The 18,678-nt window shown below is 40.0% G+C and overlaps 2 protein-coding genes across 3 annotated transcripts in view; one reads left to right on the top strand and one right to left on the bottom strand.

Moving 5' to 3' along the window:
* lmbr1 (limb development membrane protein 1) overlaps positions 1 to 4,140 on the top strand; it is a 41,991-nt gene extending 37,851 nt beyond the window's left edge. Inside the window, exons 16-17 of the mRNA XM_042510218.2 lie at positions 600 to 761; positions 1,305 to 4,140. Coding sequence (XP_042366152.1) covers positions 600 to 761; positions 1,305 to 1,390 — 248 coding nt within the window. The 3' untranslated portion in view covers positions 1,391 to 4,140. The remainder of the gene's footprint in view (positions 1 to 599; positions 762 to 1,304) is intronic.
* rnf32 (ring finger protein 32) overlaps positions 1 to 15,872 on the bottom strand; it is a 48,789-nt gene extending 32,917 nt beyond the window's left edge. The window contains exons 1-7 of one of the 2 annotated variants that reach the window (XR_006106990.2): positions 15,725 to 15,872; positions 14,920 to 15,145; positions 12,859 to 13,001; positions 11,337 to 11,494; positions 10,428 to 10,536; positions 6,412 to 6,579; positions 5,356 to 5,590 (exon numbers count right to left, since the gene is read on the bottom strand). Coding sequence is in view for 1 of the 2 variants with exons in the window: in XM_088071885.1 (XP_087928011.1) it covers positions 5,360 to 5,590; positions 6,412 to 6,579; positions 10,428 to 10,536; positions 11,337 to 11,494; positions 12,859 to 13,001; positions 14,920 to 15,145; positions 15,725 to 15,739 (1,050 nt within the window). In the remaining variant the exon portion in view is untranslated. Of the gene's footprint in view, positions 1 to 3,499; positions 5,591 to 6,411; positions 6,580 to 10,427; positions 10,537 to 11,336; positions 11,495 to 12,858; positions 13,002 to 14,919; positions 15,146 to 15,724 lie in introns of those variants that run through there. The other variant, XM_088071885.1, reaches the window with a different exon arrangement.
* Between the last annotated feature and the right edge of the window lie 2,806 nt (positions 15,873 to 18,678).

The raw sequence follows: 18,678 nt of genomic DNA, 5'->3' as shown, positions 1-18,678 counted from the left end.
TTTAATGATTTACTGACTACAGGCATTTTGGTTGCATTTTAGCCCTCGTTGGCATATTGTGCCCCCCCCCCCCGCGGGCGTGGTTTTCAGAGTACGACACATTCCTCTGTGTATCTAAAGGGCTACTATAAAGTCCCTTCTTTACTCCGCCTTTGTATCTTTACACAGGATCAAACAACGGTAGCATCATGTTGCTCCTGTGTAAGTTTTAGACAGCATGCCAGCATCACCAAAGCAAAAGTTGTGTGATGGGCATGATGTGTAACACAACAGCTTTCGCCACCGGTGTGACATATTCCTGTCATGCAGTGCTTTCTAAACAATAACAATGGCAATAATTATTTACTCATCTGCTTGGAGGGTAAGGAGCTCTAGGACCTGATTGTTTTCCCAATTTGCGGACATTTTCTACTCTTCTTTGAGGTAGCTGCTAGCTTGTTTGTAACAACAAGTTGTCAAAATGCAAGACAACTCTTTCCCTTTGCGATTCTACCTTTTATACAGAACAGTGAGGTGGCGTAACAAAATATACCTGCCTTCAGCAGGTGGAGTGCTGCCTAGTGCCTGCATAGTTTGACTTGTTTCTCTGTGCTTCACAGGTATCACCAGGTTCGATCTCTTGGGAGACTTTGGGCGATTTAATTGGCTGGGAAACTTTTACATTGTCCTTTCATACAACCTGCTGTTTGCGGTCGTGACAACTCTCTGTCTTGTGAGAAAATTCACCTCAGCAGTACGGGAGGAGCTTTTAAAGGCCTTAGGTAAGTTTATCTTTTTATTTTTCATGTGTCCTGGGGGTTTATAACAGCACCTTTTTAACAATAATAATTCTAGACTGAACCATGTATTATTTAATTGTCTTACAAGAAATACGCCCGCCTTTGAAGTGCTGGGTGCTCTGTCGAATATAAAGCAGTCTATTTCATAATGACACTTTGACTACTCAATTTCATCACAATTTTGTATGCACAAAGATTTGGTCTAACAACTGACAGCACCAACCTACTCTGTGGCTTTGGGGCGAGATAGTGTTTATTTCTCTCAGACAGCACAACCTGGAGTGACAAAATGGAAGAAATTGCGGCGAGATCCAATGTGCTGCGGGACTGACATGTGACAGAGGATGGGGCAAGTCTCAAAGGCTTGTGGTGACAGGCCCTGGATGTTTGATACACAGGGTGGGATAGGGTTAGAAAATGTCAGACAGAGGCACTGAAGGGAAAAAAAGCACATCAATACCTCTGTCTAAGTGAAAGTCTGAGGCTTTTTAATGAGATTTCGCTCCCTTATCTCCCCCTGCCCAGGTCTGGATAAATTGCAACTGTCAAACAGCCCCGTGGACCCTGAATCTGGGAAGCTCTCGGCCAACGGGCATCAGAAAACTCTGTGAAAGGGACGATAGATCAACACACACACACACATACACACACATACACACACACACACACCTTAGCACAGCCAAAGGGAGATTTCGACAGTACTGCCTGACTGCTGAAAGGTGAAAGGGATTGGAAGGAACTTAATAAACCCGGGCAGTGTCTGACGGATGCCGCAAATGGAGGCTGAGAGCAATTTAGCTTCGTGACATTCCATCCTCTGCGTCTCGGATGGAAGCTGGGACAGAGCCAGGGATGAGACTGAGGAGTGAAATAGACTGGCATCACTGCAGTGACCTTGATGTTGACCTCAACCGCGACTGTGACTTTAAACCACCCATCTCTTGCTCCAGGGGCCCCCCCCCCCCCCCTCCTCAGCATCGCTACCTGTTTCCTTCTACAGTGTCCTCGCCACTGCACTAGACAAAATCAAGCAGGTGAAACAATGTCTTTTTTTTAAGTCTTGCATCTAAATAAAAGGCAAAGGGTTCTTTTCATCACTCTGCTCCTCCTCTGTACTCAGTATAGTAAATAGACCCCCGCAGTTCAGTTATTTTTTAATGTCAATGTGTCCACGGTAATCGGTGTCAGTGATAAATGGAGCATTTGCAGTTTGTGGTCTCTAATCGTTGGTCTTTGATTGATATGTGAACTGATACAGGCATGATAAGGTGTCATTTTTTATTTGTTTAAGCTCAAAATGTGAAAACAACAAAATGTGCTTTGTGAAGCATGAAAGATTCTCTATCACAGCCAGTACACAAACCTGCACAACATCAATACAATTCACATTATATGCATCGGCACTGTCATCACTGACAGATTTTAGCACTTGCGCAGTCATTTGTCTTTTTTTAAATTTGGCTTTACTCAAGTGCGCTTTAACTTTATTGATGATGTCATTAGTTTGTATGAAGTAGGGTAAGAACTTTTTTTTAGGTGCTCTAGATTAGACTTGAGCTATTCTACAAATGGGAATCTACATGAGAATTGTATCCACTTCAGTTCCAAAGAGCAGAATGCTTTAGTGGGTTTGGAGCTGATCCTGGTCTTATTTCCTAAAAAATTTTATTATGCACACGGTAAGAAAATGCATCACATTTTTGCTCATCCCAAAAATAATAAAAATAATTTTAAATTCACAGGGCACAGAAAAAATTGTTTTGTTTTTGTAAATGTTGTATTTACATGTACATATTCTATTGTGTTTCATACTTCTTTTGCATTATTTGGATGTAAATATTGGGCTCTCACTGAGCCCACTGAGGGTCTGACTCACTAAGCAATCTGTATTTTGTTGTACATTTTTTTTAAATAAACACCTAAATGCAAACCTGTGATGGTCTTCACATACAGAATGCATGAGTGAAAAATGTGCAGCCGGTAGAAAGACTTGGTGACTCAGGCCCCATTTACATGTAGTTGTATTGCTGCATAATCTTCTGAACTGTGATGTTCTTTGTCTCCAGAACCACCTTAAATGCCTTATACGACGAACGTCTCGCAGGCTTGATGTTAAGGTTGTTTCTTGTTCCGTGTTGTTTATGTACATGTACATACGTATGTGTACATGTACATTGTTTGTCTCTAGACAGTTCCACTGTGATCCCCTGTACGCCACTGAGTTTCTAGTCTAAAGCCAGCTGGATATAAACGTACACATCGCTTTTTTGCCATGAATGTTGTCACAGTAGCTCTTATCAAGTGAGAAGCTCCGTTTTGAGACTCGTTCATTACCAATAAAACTTTAGCACTTGTTACGATAGGGTTGGGTTGCTGTTTTTAGATGTCATGAGTGTTCATGGTGACTTAAGTGACATGATGACAAAAGAAAAGGAAGCAAAGTAATTTTAATTTATATATGCATCAGAAACTTTTGTTTCGTAGGACAGGGAATGTTTTACATCAAAGCTGTCTGCCATTGGTTGTTGCTATTTTACAAAGACTTGATTTTAAGGTAACTCTCAATCACCAAACTCATGCTGAAGCCATCTTCTTAAATTAAACGTTTTGTAAAAGGTGATCTCTTAACCATCCAAAGCAACGCCATGTTTGTGATGTTGAAAAATGTTTCAGGTATGCAGTTTTACTCAAGTTCTTGACTGGCAGAAACATTTGGTGAATTTTTTTTTGGCACGTTGCGTGCCATTTAATTTGTTTAGTGCATGTCTACAGCTATTTTACTGACTTTAGGACCATGCTGATCATTTTGAAAAATCAACATGGCTCAAAGTGATCTGGCAACGCAAGAAAGAAGATACTGTAAACTGGCAAAAAATGGTTTTAACTGTAGGATAAATTAGTGATGTAAAAGGAAATGTACAACTTGATGTGGATTAACTACATCCAGTAAAATGGCTTGAAGTTATGCATACATTCACTCAGCAGCAGACTGGTAACACTGGGCTCTGCGTCACTTAGCAGGGAAGTGTCACTCCTCTAATCAGACATCACAATCACTCCTCGCACTAACTCTAAGGTAAGAACTTAGACGGTCATTTTCATTCAAGCAAGCTTTTCTGGTTGCCTTTACAGTGCATCTCTGTGTTGTGTGGGGGTTTCAAACGTTGAGAGTTGGCCTGTACTGTAAGTGACGCAGCTTTTTTTTCTGTACTGTCTGTATGTCAGTTGGTCTCTGCATGTAATTTTTGGTACATGTTTTGTGAATGTATTTTTTTACGATTTCTCAGTTTGCTAAATGTACATTTCGTTATTTTTTGATGTTTGTGTGTTTGCAAATAAAAGTAGAAAAATGCTTTGTGAACATCTTTTCATTAATCATTGTGATAGTGACACCCTGGACATCAATACTAACAGCATAGTTTGGCATTTTAGGAAATCGATTTTTGCCAAGAGTTAGATGAGAGGATTGAAACCACTCGTTTATTTAAGGTTTAAAGGAATACTTCACACAAAAAGGCCATTTGTTGATTGACATCCAGTATTATGCTGAATTTGTGAAGAAAAATTTGTTTTTCTGGTAAGGCTCCACAGTGAATGATGAATCCAAAAATTCATTCATGAATCGATGTTAAGGGGGCTTGTGTTTAACAAAAGCTAAACTCTATCAAAACATAAATTTCCAAACTTTTACAAAAATCATGCAGTATTAGTCTCATGCTCAGTATTTCCCGAATGCATGCATGTTTGCTAAAACCTTTTGATTCAAAACACTACCACATTTTTCTGTCCACAATGAAAAATCGACATATCACCACAATTTGGTTAACTGCCAGTAATATCTGCTGTCTTGCATTTGACACACAGCTTCAAATCTGCTCGCTCACTGGAGCAGAAGTTACAGTGTCCGTCTTTGCTGTCCGTTTGTGGCATGGCAGCTTTCACTGATGATGAGTTACTTGTGAAGTCTAAACAATCAGAAAGTGCTGTTGGTGCGACACTGAGTGAAGCTACAGAGTCATGGCTGCAGACAGAGGGGAAGCATCAGAGCAAAGCAGCATATTTTTAATGAATTTGTCACACTTGCTCAATAAAAAAGGAAGACAAATATAGTGATGATGATGATGACCTCTAACTACGGTAGCGTCACGTGATGGTCATAATGCAGTGGTGCAGTTTTCATTACAGCCCGAGGTCCTCTATCATTTTAATTCATCAAGAATTTCCTGTTTTTTTATTCTTTGTTCACCATTGAGGCACACAAAAAAAGTTTTCAACACAGGGGTTAGTAATTGATAAAAAAAATTCTCATCTTGTGGGTGAAGTATTCCTTTAACCAGCACAAACCATAATGTAAAAAGAACTATTTTGCTTCACAGAGATCACATGCTGTAACTATTTCTCACCAACCAAATGTAGGGCACAGAACCTGCAACCTCACAGTGATAAGACTGCAAAAGGTACCTCTATTGGCTGCTGTTTGACAAGAAATAGTTACAGCAATCAACTCCTCCCAAAACCGAAAATTTCAAATTACAATATCACATCATCTAAAATGCCATCTTGCATAAACTAGTACCTGTTTAGATGAGTTTTTTGTGGTAGACAGATCTGCACAGGGGACAAGAGGGTCTGCTCTCCGTAGAAAAGGCCTCAAAGGACTCCAGACAGCGCTGATGGAAGACGTGGGAACAGGACAGTAGCACAGTGCGTCTGCGTTGTTGATGACCGGATGTACCCGCTGCTGTCAGGAGGCTCGGGCTGCACAACGCAGTCAGGCAGATGGGGCAGTCCCAGACGTCTCTCTGGATAACCTGTTGAGTTGTAAACACAAAGTAAGGTCTCTGTCTACTTATATAATGTAATTTTTGCACAAGTAACAGTAACTTTATCCCTGCCACTCTGTCATTATAAACTCTGAATCAAATCTGCTGTCAGCCATCTGACAGGTTTGATCACACACAAGGTGATAACATGTTTATCAGTGATCCTTATAAAAACAAAGCAACACACGCACAGCTTCAGTGATTAACTGTGGACAGCTTCCTGTATTTAAGGATTGCCATGCCCGACCGTTAAACGTTTCACAACGAGCTGTACTCGGCTTTATAGAGTTTGCACCCGTGGAAAAGGTGCAAGGCATGTGTTGAAAGCACATTCACTGTTTGATACTCCATGTCAAGGCTGAGCCACTCCTGCCTTGTGCTCAACCTTTTCACACCAGATAAAGAAAAAAAAAAAAGACATCTTCTTTGCACACACCCCGCCCCCTCTATGGAAAATGGTACTGGCTGCAATGAAAGCCAACAATGGAGCCTTATGGAACAGAAAATCTTAATGTCTTTTCAATTCCTCCACAGCAGTCAGGGCGATGAAAAGCCTGCCGTGCATTATCAGACAGACTTGAGTTTTTTGTAAATACGGAGGATTATTCGTCTACCCACTGCCATTCATTTGATAAAGTGAATGATCACCTCTGGAGAGGTGTACTTTCTATACAGCAGCTGTGATGCTGTCGTCCCCATGCAAGCGTTAACATGTCAAGGGAAAGGCAAGGCTGGGAGAAGAAGACTGGGATTAGACGTTTTTACGGGGCCTTGTTTAATGACAGAAGTGGCTCCTAGTTGTTTCTGACCTGGCTCTGTATTCGGTCCCAGTCGCTCTCCTGAGGCTCGGAGACGTGCTTTCTCTCCAGCTGCTGGAACACTCGTCTGCTTGATGACAGGGAGCGGTTGATATCACTCAGAAAAGCCTCCGTGTCGGTGTGACAGTATCGGACAAAGCTGTCATTCAACTCCTGCAACTAATTAGAAAAACCATTTTAGTGGCACAAAGGAGGCATGTTTCATTCAGATACACAATAGAGTCGTGTTTTCGGCGAAGGCTAATTGTTTGTGTGTATTGTAATGGCTGAGGCATGCTGACAGGGTGCAGTTGTTAAACAGCCAGATCAATACAGTCACGTCTCCCACTAACATGGAGAATTAATGGAAACCAGTAAAAAAAGGAATACAGTGCTGAAAAACGTGGAAACACACAAATCTCTGACACCTTGTCTGTCCTCTACACTCACATAAACATGTTCTCTCCTCTGTCTTGGACACATTGTTTGGGCAGATATTACTAATATTATTACTACCTAATATTTACTACTCTCTCTTCCATGATAATTGCTTAATGTCTGAATTACTGCCATATTTCTGGAGCTGTTTATCCAGCAGACAGGGTTCTGGATTTGGGGAGCGGTGTCTCTTACCTAGACGTAACCTAAATCTAATAGTGGTATTTTTATACAGGGTCATAGCTACCACTAATTTTATTTTTTCTGGTAATTTGGGCATTTTGACAATCTTGTGAGAGTTGGACTTGGAACCGTATTAGGTGTTTTATATAAGTATCTCTATTTATTGAAGCACCTGGCACCTCTTGCATACTCATATTGACCATTTCAAAAGACTTCTTTCTATTGTCTGTCCTCCCAGAACTCATCTGTTTTCTGCCATTTACAGCAGCTGTTGCTAGGCAACAATTAATGCCTGCATATGCATTTTATATCAAGAACATATTCAATAGTCAATGAACAGGCTATTTATATAAATAAGTTCCAACAGCAGTGTGCAACTGACCAATTAATGTAAATGTCTGCATGTAACGTAAGCATCCGCATCTTCAAACCATCTCCATGACAACTGAGCAAACTGCATCCACTGACAGTTGGTTCACTGGTTCAATGAATGTATGTGATTAAAGTTACATAAAACTATACATTTTAGTAGGGCTGCAACTGACTGATTAATATTGCCTGGGTCCAGACCTTTTAATCCACCCACACAACTGAGTTAAAGCTGAGTGAACATGGAAACGAAGTGTAACATGTTGACAATTCTGTCTAAATATCAGGCAACGATTAATCTGCTTTTTTTCAATTAATTACTTAATAAACTGTTTGGTCAAAAATGTTAAAAGATAGCGATGAACACCCATGGCAAACTTTGTCAAATTGATTATTTTGTCTGAACAACCGACCAAAACCTGAAGTTCATTCATTCATTCTTTAGATAGCAGAATTGGAAAGCCTCTGATACTGTCCAAAATGCTGGATCAGGTATCAGCAAGCTCGTAGTCTAAGCACAAATCCAATACTACATAATTATTAATAAACTTAAAAGTAGTGCACATTTGGATAAAACCGCAATTTCAACAGAAATCAGTTCTTTCTCTTTAAAATAGAAGCCTACACAGCAAGTTGCGCTGTGCAGCCACTGGTAACTACTGGTGACAAAAATACTTGATTTCTGGTAAATACGTTAACGTTAATCCAGGCTGGAAAGTCCCACCACTGAAAAGGAAACGTACAGTATGCAAGGTTGTAGATTCAGCGTTAGTAATATACAGCTCCTGATTTTTAAAATTTATATCTTTATTTAAACTTCATCAGATTGGTACTCCGTATTGGTCAATGCGCAAATTCAGGTACTGGAATTGGTATTGGAAATGGAAAAAATGGTATTGGAACATCTAAAAGCTTCACAGTTGAAAAGTTGGAACTTGGTATTGTTTGGCATTTTTGCATGAAAGATTACTTTATGAAATTAAGTGCTGATCATTTTTTGTCAATCAACTAACAGATGCAGCTCTAAACTACCTCTGGGAAAAGTAATGTAATTACTGCAACATGTTATCTGAGTAGCATTAGCCTCAGCACCAGCTTGCACACTGCACTTGTTTTCTTTGTCTATGACACACCTACACACACACACACACACACACACACACACACACACACACACTCACATACAAAAAAACAAACCCCATACTTTAGCCTGTCATAGTGACATCAGAATTGCTTTACAGCGAGGCTTTTATCACTAATTAAACAACTGTTGACCGTTCGGATGGAGGGTTTTATGAGGCTGGCTGACTTTTCCACAGCCAGTGCAAACAGCACAGCCTCTGGTGAACTTTGCCTTGCTCTACAGGAGATGCGAACAGGAGCGGACACAGAGGGGGAAGAGGAGGCGGAGCGCAGATGCGTTATCTCACGGCAATCCATCTAGATATCGGTAGTGTCCCTCTTAATGTGTTGACTCAGGGTCGGACCTCCAAAGTGAGTAAAAATTGAAAGCTGGGCATCAGGATCAGCTGATAAGATTTCTGAAATTGACCTAATATGTGAGGTTTTTTTTTTTGCTCCAGGGAACACCTGTGGCTTCATCATACAAAGATGCTTTATGGCCTCCTGCTATCACAAGAAAAAACTGAGAGAATAGGTTTCTCCGTCTCACACAGGTCCCAGCCCAGCACTAACACGCCTGTTTGAATTACAGTCAGCTAAGCAAATAAGTCTTCCCCTTGAAAATCAAGTCAATCAGACCTGTCAGCGCTGTGTTGCAGAGCTCACGGCTCTTGAAGATCATCCCCAGTGTGACAAAAGATATGAGACAACCTCATGACCACCCACAACCACTGAATCACACAACTTGAATGTAAAGCGGTTGACAGCGTCTATGACTCCATGTGGACCCGGACATGGCCTAATGTGTTGGAACAGAGTTAATTGGCGCGGTAAATGCTGTGTCTTTGTTTACGTGACACGTTAAGGCATGGTTTACAGGCGGGATGACAGAGACTGACAAGGGGATGGGTAGGACACTCCGACCCTTGCAACTTATGAGTGTGGCCCTCACACATTTGTCACTTGTGCTTAATCAGCCTCTTTGAAGTACAGGAGCACTCTGCATGATTACAACACTCCACATGGAAATAAACAGGGCCTGCTCCTAAAGACACTGGACATACAGTGCATGCCTGGGAGCCGTACCTATTTTAAAACAGGGTTATTAGATAAATTTGTATGAGAAATTACTCTGTATTTCTGAAGAAGTGATGTTTGGTTAAAATAAACAGTGACCGGTCTCGTCTTTGGTCATCCGAGGCCTCAGTTGGGGGAGGTTCACTAGGTGGCAATGTTCCCTTTTCCTGAGAGCCACCGTGAAGGCAACATAGCCTCAGCGTCAAATGACCCCATCCACTTGCTGCCACCTTTAAATTATCCCTCCATCAAGTCCAATTGTTGCATGATTTATAGCTTTGAAATGGGACTGGAGAACAAAGCCTGGCATGACAACCTGCGTCAGATATCCAAACACACTGGTCAACCTCACCTCTTCACCTTTTTCCATCCAACCCAGTAACAGGGCTACACACACACAAATACGCCAGACATATATAGATAGATGAAGGAAAACCAGAACCCCAAACATGCACAGGAGACATCAGGCTTTTGTGTTGACCCTGGAATGTCCAGACTGTTTGACTAAAACACAGAACTCTCTCCACATTAGTGGACAAACAGTGTATGATTCACAAAGCATCAAAGGAGCTTGAGAGGGTGAGAGCAGGTGAAGGTGTGTGTATGTGTGTGCGTGTTAGCAGTGGGGTCAGTGAGTCCCTGAAACCCATGTCTCAACCCTCAAGATCTGATGTTCGTCGCAGGCTTTGTTTGACCAACTAAACGGTTTAAAAATGTCAGAGTGGAACGTAGGAAAAAAACTGAGACTTGAGGAGACAGATGCAAGGTAATGTGACCTTATGTATCTCATGATCAATCTATAATGTCATGATTACTGCAGATTTGATATCCAAACTCACCTTTGCTTCGAAGAATTTCCGTCGCAGTTGTTTGTCTTTTGGGCAGATGGATTTTCTCAATTTTCTGTATCTTTTTCGAGCAGCATAGCCCCGCCAGCATGCTTGAATTCTACAAACACACATAAACATACAAAATGCATTCAAAAAGTGACTCAAAACCATTTGTCAAATGTTAGAAAAATGTGGTAAAGTATAAAGCTTTGCAGAGAGAGCACAGTATTTACTGATTGCTTTGTTTATCTTAAGTCATCAGCTTCTTGTCAGGGCCAATACATTTATTGAAAAATGAAATTACAAATTTTCTCATGTGTAAAGCCTCAATTTAGCTGCAACTGCATGTAGCCATAGATTAGCCATATCCAGTACATATAGACAAGGTTGTGTACAAACATTGTGGAGTTTGTAAAACAAAAAAAAATTTATGTGCAACTATAATGTGAACAATTTGATCATGCCTCCATTATTTAAACAGAAACTTATTTTTTTTTTTTGTTTTTGTTGTTTTAAGCTGAACCCTATTTTCTCATGTTTTTTTGTCAAAGTGACGAGTGGAGACAACATTTGAGATGAGAGGGACCGCTGCAGCCGCAACGGTGAAACAGACTGTATCTAAGTGTGTGGAACCAAGTCTTGCTCGATGAGGAGTCTCATTCTCATATCTTGTGGACTTTTTAACATTTTAACATAACACTTGCTATGAAAATATTTTTTTTTACAGAAGCTGAACTAATTCAAGTAATGAGTAAATTTAATGCATAAAACTTCCTTTCGTACATATTTTGGTGATGTTTTTTCTCTAGCGCTAGATGACAGTTGTTGCTTTGCAAAAGTCACTTAATGAGATTGTGTGATGAATTCTTATTTTGCCTTAATGGATTTTTTTTTTCCAAATTAATTTTGAGCACGTACCTGGTGGCACACTGGTGTCTGAAGAGGCGAGCTGCATCGTGGATCACCCGTGTCTCATACTGCTCCTTTCTGCACATCGGGCAGCACTTCCTCCCAGAAAATCTTTCAAAGGCGTGCAAACATGCTCTGTGGAAAACGTGTGAACAAGACAGCAACACCTAAAAAGAAACAGTGACATAAACTACTTAGTATATGTGAAACTAAAATTGTATCATACATGCGATGAAACAAGAGGAAGCATCTAAAACAATCTTACAGTTTACAGATTTTATAGGTTGAGTGCCTATATGGGTTAAAATGTCTCCAGAGGCTGCTGCTGAACATGTATTGGTTTTCAGTTTTTTCTTAAAGTGCTTAGAAAAAGCTCTCATACTGTATACAGTCTGTGCACATGCTGTGTGTTTATGTGAGCCTTAAGCCATGCTAAATCTGTGTGTACTCATGCACGTATGTGAATGTGTGTATCTGCCTTTAAGTGTTATTTGCTGAGAGGATAGAGGGAGTCAGCAGGACCCCCAGTGGGCCGGCTGGGACCTGGACTATAGTCTCCTCTACCTGTGAGAGCGACTCTTTTATCGCCTGAAAGGAGACAGCCGCAGCTATGGGGCTTGGCACACAAACCAGTTTACTCAGATCTCTGGAGGGCAGGGGGGGGCATATTGATTTCCCATTGTTTTTGGCCTGACCAACACACTCCATCACCAGTGAAAGGGCCCCCTGCAGTGTACAATTTCCAGGAGCTCGACAAGCCATTAGACCACTGAGAAATTTCACTTCTCACAATGCTTTAAGGCTACATGCGGCAGTTTGTGGGCAGACACACAATAAAGAAACAGACCTGAAAGCAGAGGAACATGTCCTTTGTAAAATCCTGTCCTTTTAGGGAAAATGTCTTAATGGTATTAAAATAATGAGCGAATATTTCAGTCCACACAACAGAACAACTGCTGCTGTAAGCATTTTTAATTGTCATATTAATGCGTGAGTGCAACACAAGACTGTGGCACACAAACGCATTGTTACAATATGAAGGCTTGCAGGAAAATGCCAAATCAACAAAGATTCCCTCCTGTCACTTTCCCTTGTTAGCAGGCTCTAATTAACTTTTTTTTTCTTCCCTGAGTCAAACTAATATTTACACGTGCATCTATGGCAACTGTGCTTTGTGAGGCCGCCTATTCTAGTCCCGCATTCTTGAGGAGATTGGCATCTTAAAAGGGGATCGGAAAGGTGTAAAAGACTGAATGACCCTCACAGTAACACACTGATTGCTACATCATCACGTCACAGTTGAGTTCCAAGGCAGTATGGGTAAATTTGTACAGTTGTCTACACAGATTAGAACATACAGGAACTGCAGGGGGAGGTGGTGGTTGGGGGCGGCTTTGTGTGTGTGCCCATGTGTGTATACGGAAACACAGGTTTCCCTGAGGACAGACAGAACATTGGAAACATGTAAAAAAAAAAAAAAAAACAAAGAAAGAAAGAAGAAGTAACAGTAGCTACTGTGTTGGGGGAATACCTGAGGCTGAAGGCAAAACTCCTCCCTGCATACTGCACAGGGCTGAGCTGAGTCCCCCTGCTGAACAGACCTCGTCTTGACCTGAGTCCATTCGTCCTCTGTCAGTCTCCCTGCAGGCGAGGCCACCAAACCCAACTTCTGAGCTAAAAGAAACAAGAAATATACTGGTTATATACTAATAGAGTAATAGAATAAGCAACTAATACCCCTTTCCCATCAAAATTTGCGTGTGCACAAAGGTTTTTTAAACACGGGTAAAGGCACTTAAAAATAGGCAATAGACTGTTTTCCCATTGCCCAGAGAGCAGAGCTCTTTACAGTGTGATGCAGCGGACCAGCATGTGTGTGGGTTTTTTTGGTGTGCCCATTTGACGTCACAGACAGGCTGGAGAACAGGTAAACAGTGAAAGCTTAACGGTGGTTACTTTCCTTTATATATCTCTTACTTATTCAGTCTCTTTCAAGCTCAGTGCAGACTAATTTGGATCGATGTTTGTTTCCTGTACTCAGAATATGAACTCTGATATACCTGAATAGGTATAAAAATTCCTTCATCCCTCTATCAGTGGATGTTCTAAACTCAGATAATGAGGGTGTAAAATGAGGGGCAGTGTTTTAATGCACTTTATGTTGCATTTTTCTGTGCTTTGCACTTGATGTCTGTTTTTGCACTATGTGCGTATGTCAAGACAAAGTTATCCTGAATCTTGAAAACTCCACCTAAATAAGGTGACAGCTTGCTGGAGGGAGATCTCAAGGAAGCTGAAAGTTTCTGGTAAATGACCATTGCTAATACTAACTTGCTGTTGGCTACATGCTTTGTCATTTCCAGTCAATATCACAACAGAAAACATGTGTTCTGTTTAAAAAGAACAAACACAGGAAGCCAGAGAGTACTCGCCAATCTTTCAAGTGTTCGACATCTCCAGTTGAGCGCACAGCTGATACCTGGTTTGTGTACATGATGTAACAAAGTTTGAACTTTGAAATGATCAGATGATCAGATGATCAGGATACTTTATTCATCCCAAGGGAAATTCTGTTCGTAACAGTGCTCCGCTCAACAACAACAAACAGGTAAGAAAAACAAGACAATGCACATAGTGCACATAATGACAGAATAAAACTATATACGTAGTGCAAAGAGCAGTGCGCAAGAAATAAATAAGACTGTACAATAAGTGTCAGGTTATTATGAAATAACCTGACACTGTGCAGTGAGTGTGGAAGGATGACAGTGAATTTACAGAGATGAGTTGTACAGTTTTATTGCCACTGGGAGAAAGGACCTTCTGTGACGCTCAGTTTTTGAGGTGGGTGGTCTGAGTCTGTTGGTCCGTGTGCTCCTGAATTGTGAAATCTGGCTCGACATCAATTTTTTTTGTGCTCCGTTCAGACACCTTTCACAACCATTTTGACATATTGAAACCAGAGCAAACTGGTTTGATTTTTTTTGATAACATGGGGGAAAAAAGCCATGAACAACTTGGCAAGAAATGTCCACAAATTTAGAGAATTTAGTGAAATGTGACAAAAAAATTATCTAAAAAATAGTTTTAAAAAAAGCGTGGAGGATTACTGAAAACTATATTTTTACTTATAGTAATTTCAGAGTTAATATTATGTTAAAGTATATAGCAAAATATATAAAATAAATACACACACACCCCATGTATTTGAAAGAAATCAAACCAATTTGAATACACTGTAGACACGTTGTTAGGATGCAGTGTTAAATTCATATGAGGCCTGCATTTCTTGTAAACAGTTTTTTTTTAAGTGAGTGCAGTGAAGATATACAGCCAGGAGCTTTTTGCCTTTTTTCATGAAATCATCAAACCCTGACAAATTAGCTCAGCATGACAATTTTGATGTATTCCAAAAGTAATCCAGAGTATTTAGAAAACTTAACTAGTTTGAGTAACCTGATGGAATATGTTACAAATTATATTTTAGGGCATGTATTCAGTAATCTGTCGTGGAATAGGTTTTAAAGTAACCCTCCCAACACTGTTCATGAGCCACATAAATAAAAGTTCTCAATATGTGTGTTATTTTTACCTAATGTTAAAGGAGGTGGAGCAGGATCAAGCACATATTCTTTGTCTTCTTGCTGATTTTGTGTCTCCAATCCCCTCTTCTCCACTCTTTTTCTGGGTGATTTTCTTTTGCATCTCAGCAAAGGGTCAGAGAATTTGACATCTGGATGAAGCAGGCTGCGTGTGATGTGGTCTTGAAAGGCAACGGAGGTGATCACCAACTTGTTGCTGGCTTTCGATGTCAAACCCTGTAAAATATGATATAAAAGTTCATCAGTGCATTTGCATAAATTGCTGCAAATAAGCAAATGTAAACTTTTCTTAGACCAGGATAAGCAATAAATACAAATAAATGCAGTCATACTGTCTAGACACAATAATAGCAAAATGCAGGGATAAATCACTGCACAGCCAAATGGAAAATGCTACAATTGCCAAAGATAATTCAATATTGCAGCAAGAAGTGTGTCAAAGAAATTAGTTTTTAAAAACGACACAAAAAGCTGGCTTCTGGTTTAACTTAAGTATAGTAAATCTAACCTTATTTTATCCATAAATTAGAGGGTATGCTGCTTGTTGTCCGTGTAAACTGAACCGTGTGGAGCTCAGTTCACACAGGTGTTTGCTATCTAATTAAGATAGCAGTTGCAACACGGACAACGGGGCAACTAAAGTTCATCTTTCTAACGAAGCTGCCGTCAGTCAAACATTGTCTAAAGACTGAATGTTCGAGAAGAAGAAACCTTGGCGATATATCCGCCATCATTTTTCATTTTCATGCGTCAACAAATGTACAAACTGGGGTAAAAAAAAGCTAAAATCCAAACCTTCCGCATTGCCATCCCATCAGCAAACTGTTGAAGTGGTTGCCAGGAAACCAATCAAGGCCCGCCTCTCTCCGCGCGGAGAATCATCGCTGGCTCTGATTGGCTGAGCAAGAGACCTTTGGGTTCGCTGATTGGTTCATGTTTTCAGTTGAAAAATACCATAATTTTAATTGTGTGTCCTCTTAATATAATTCTTATAGACCAGGGCAACACTTTGAATCTCTCAAGTGCCCATTAAAGTCTCTGTGTTTTAAATCACGTTTTTAATGCTTGTGAATTAATTTTCACAATGCCAACAAATACATTTACTAAAGTGCTGTTCTTTAGTATATTTTTCTTTCATTTCTTTCATTACTAAATAACATTTAACAAAATTACACTGGAATGGGGTTACAAGCAGTGGTGGAATAAGTACTGATATCTTTTATTTCCCTTAAGTAAAAGTATTGGTAGGCCTACTACAGTGAGGAAACATTCTGTTACTAGTGAAAGTCCAATGATTTCTTGCCCATTTTTGGGTTGTTTCCTCCATGTTTTTAAAAGAAATCAAGCCAATTTACGCAGCTTTCACAGGGCTAAACTACCCAACAGTATAAAGACAGATTTGTAAACATTTATCCATTAGTAGTAATAATTAAACGACATTCTGCTGCATAACGAATACTTTTTGTTTCAATATGTGAGTATATTTTCCTAAAAATATGTAATTTCAATTGTTTTACTATTTCAGTATAGAATTTGAACATGTCTTCCATCACTGATAGTTTTACATTTCCAACGTTTTCTATCCCCTTCTATCACCATGCAAGGACAATTTTGCTCTTTGAAAACACAATGCTGTGTCTCAATCTCACTAATGATTATTTTATTGTCAGGGAGTTGTCAGTGAATAGTTGGAACCTGACCAAAGGAGGTTAGTCTATGTGTCTATGTGACTCACCAAGCTGTCGTCAGAGCAGGCGCTGAACAAAGCTAAGCTGCTCATACCTGTGCTGTGAGCTCAGGGATCCCTCCCAGGTCACCCTTACATGGAAAACCATACACACAAACACACAGTCCAAACCGTCTCTTTTTGTGAGGCTGATGAAAAGTTTGCTTTATTTCTCACACACGGCGCGGGGGTGTGGGACTTTTAAAATGCTTTGCAGCCTTGATTGACTTTGATGTGTTCAGTCAGAATCGGTGAAAACAGATGGCCGAGGAGAGGGCTAACGGTGAGGCCTGTCAATCCAGGGAGTCCTCTAAGAAAACAAAGTGAAGACCTGGCTCTGGGAGAGGAGGAAACCCCTGAGCTTCTCAAGAGGCTGCTGCATTCTTGAGATTAGGGCAAGAAAAACGCAGACCACTGCTGTTAATGCCCCAGACAAAGGCGTGGAACAATTTATTAGTTAAGAATTCAAGCTCAGAGCTCAATCAAAGGCCTGTCGTCCACAATGCCAGACTTTGGGCTTTGGTTTGTTGTTTTAAGTAAATAATCATGCTTAAAAGATATGGCAAAGATGGGGCTCAAGTCCCCCATAAAGCCTGCATTCTTCCAACTGTCATCAGAATGGATTTCTGTGTGCGCTTTTATTTTCAACAAGTACATTGTTTGTCTTTTTCTTTATGAATACCATTTTAAAGAGCTTTTTATTTAACTTTCTTCCCCCCGGACCTCTTTACCTGATCTGTGGTATTTTTGAAAAGACAACTCAGCTTGACGTGCAAAGAGCTGATGACTTAAGCGAAAGGTTGAAAAAAAAGAAGGAAAAAAAACTGTGCGTAGAAACTGCTTTGCAAATTTGCACCGACAACAGGTTGAAAAGGAACAGTGAGTTCTTCAGCGCTCACGCATATACTGCGCTGCTGATACAGAGCTGCCATGACTTTAAACTAACAAACGGAAGAAAATTGAGTCTTCTTTGACACCTGTAGAAAATATGATGTGAGACAAACATGACAACAATCAATACTTTAGTAAATAGAAGAGATGAGACTACATCATTGTTTGTAAGTCACAAATAAGTCCTAAGTCAAAATTCAAGCCTTAAGTCCTAAACTAGTCACAGTTGACTCTTTGCCAAATGAAATGTCAACAGAGTAAGTTATATTAAATTTACAAAAATCCCGGATGCTTTTACAATTTGTATTTATTTGTTAAAATAAGTTTGTTGAAGAGTTAGGCTACTTAGCTCTTAGTTAACATTAGTAAAGCATTAGGTTGCTCACGATGTTAATATAAGCCACAACTAACCTTTTTTGTGAGACTTCAAATGCTGAATGTGTCCACGAATATGGAGGTTGTTGCATCTCCATCTGTATTGTACAACCAATACGTTTTTCATACTGCACTACATTACTGTTTTTGTACCTGAACAAAATTAGCGTTGGTACTCAGTTACATAACATTACTTCTTCATGGTTTTTATCTTGGTTCTAAACTTAATTGGATGGTGTCTGATTGGTAAAAACAAAACAACATGTTTTTATCCAAACTCGACAAACTCTGAAGCTTTGTCCGTGGGCCTACATGTCAAAATATGACATTCTAGGTAAGCTTGCGAAGTCAGTTTTGGACATTCAGGGACAGCATGTTAGTTTACGCTTCTCTCATGCATCGTGTCTTTTCAAAATAAACTTCCATTTCCACAGGAAATGTACAGTTCAGCTCATTAAATTAATACAGTCTTTCAAAATGAAGTGACAACATGCATAAAAAACTTAATTTTTAGGTCTACCTTTTTCAATTTAGGTGACAAAAGCACATAGTTATGTTTAGAAAAAACACATGATGTAACATCACAGGACATACGTCATGTTGCATCTCTATCCATCTATCTACAAGAAATCTTTTGCCTCATGTGCTGCCAAGATGATAAATGAGGAGACTCATACCTGCTGTACAGGGTGGTGCTCCTGAGACATACCTGAGATGGTATGATCATTCTTCATGAATATTCATTTATTGTAAATTA

This window comes from Plectropomus leopardus, chromosome 21 (genome assembly GCF_026936395.1).
Source record: "Plectropomus leopardus strain MGB_pleo_1.0 chromosome 21, ASM2693639v1, whole genome shotgun sequence".
NCBI classification, from domain to species: domain Eukaryota; kingdom Metazoa; phylum Chordata; class Actinopteri; order Perciformes; family Serranidae; genus Plectropomus; species Plectropomus leopardus.
The sequence above is the reverse complement of the archived record's forward strand: the minus strand, read 5'-3'. Positions and strand labels throughout refer to the sequence as shown.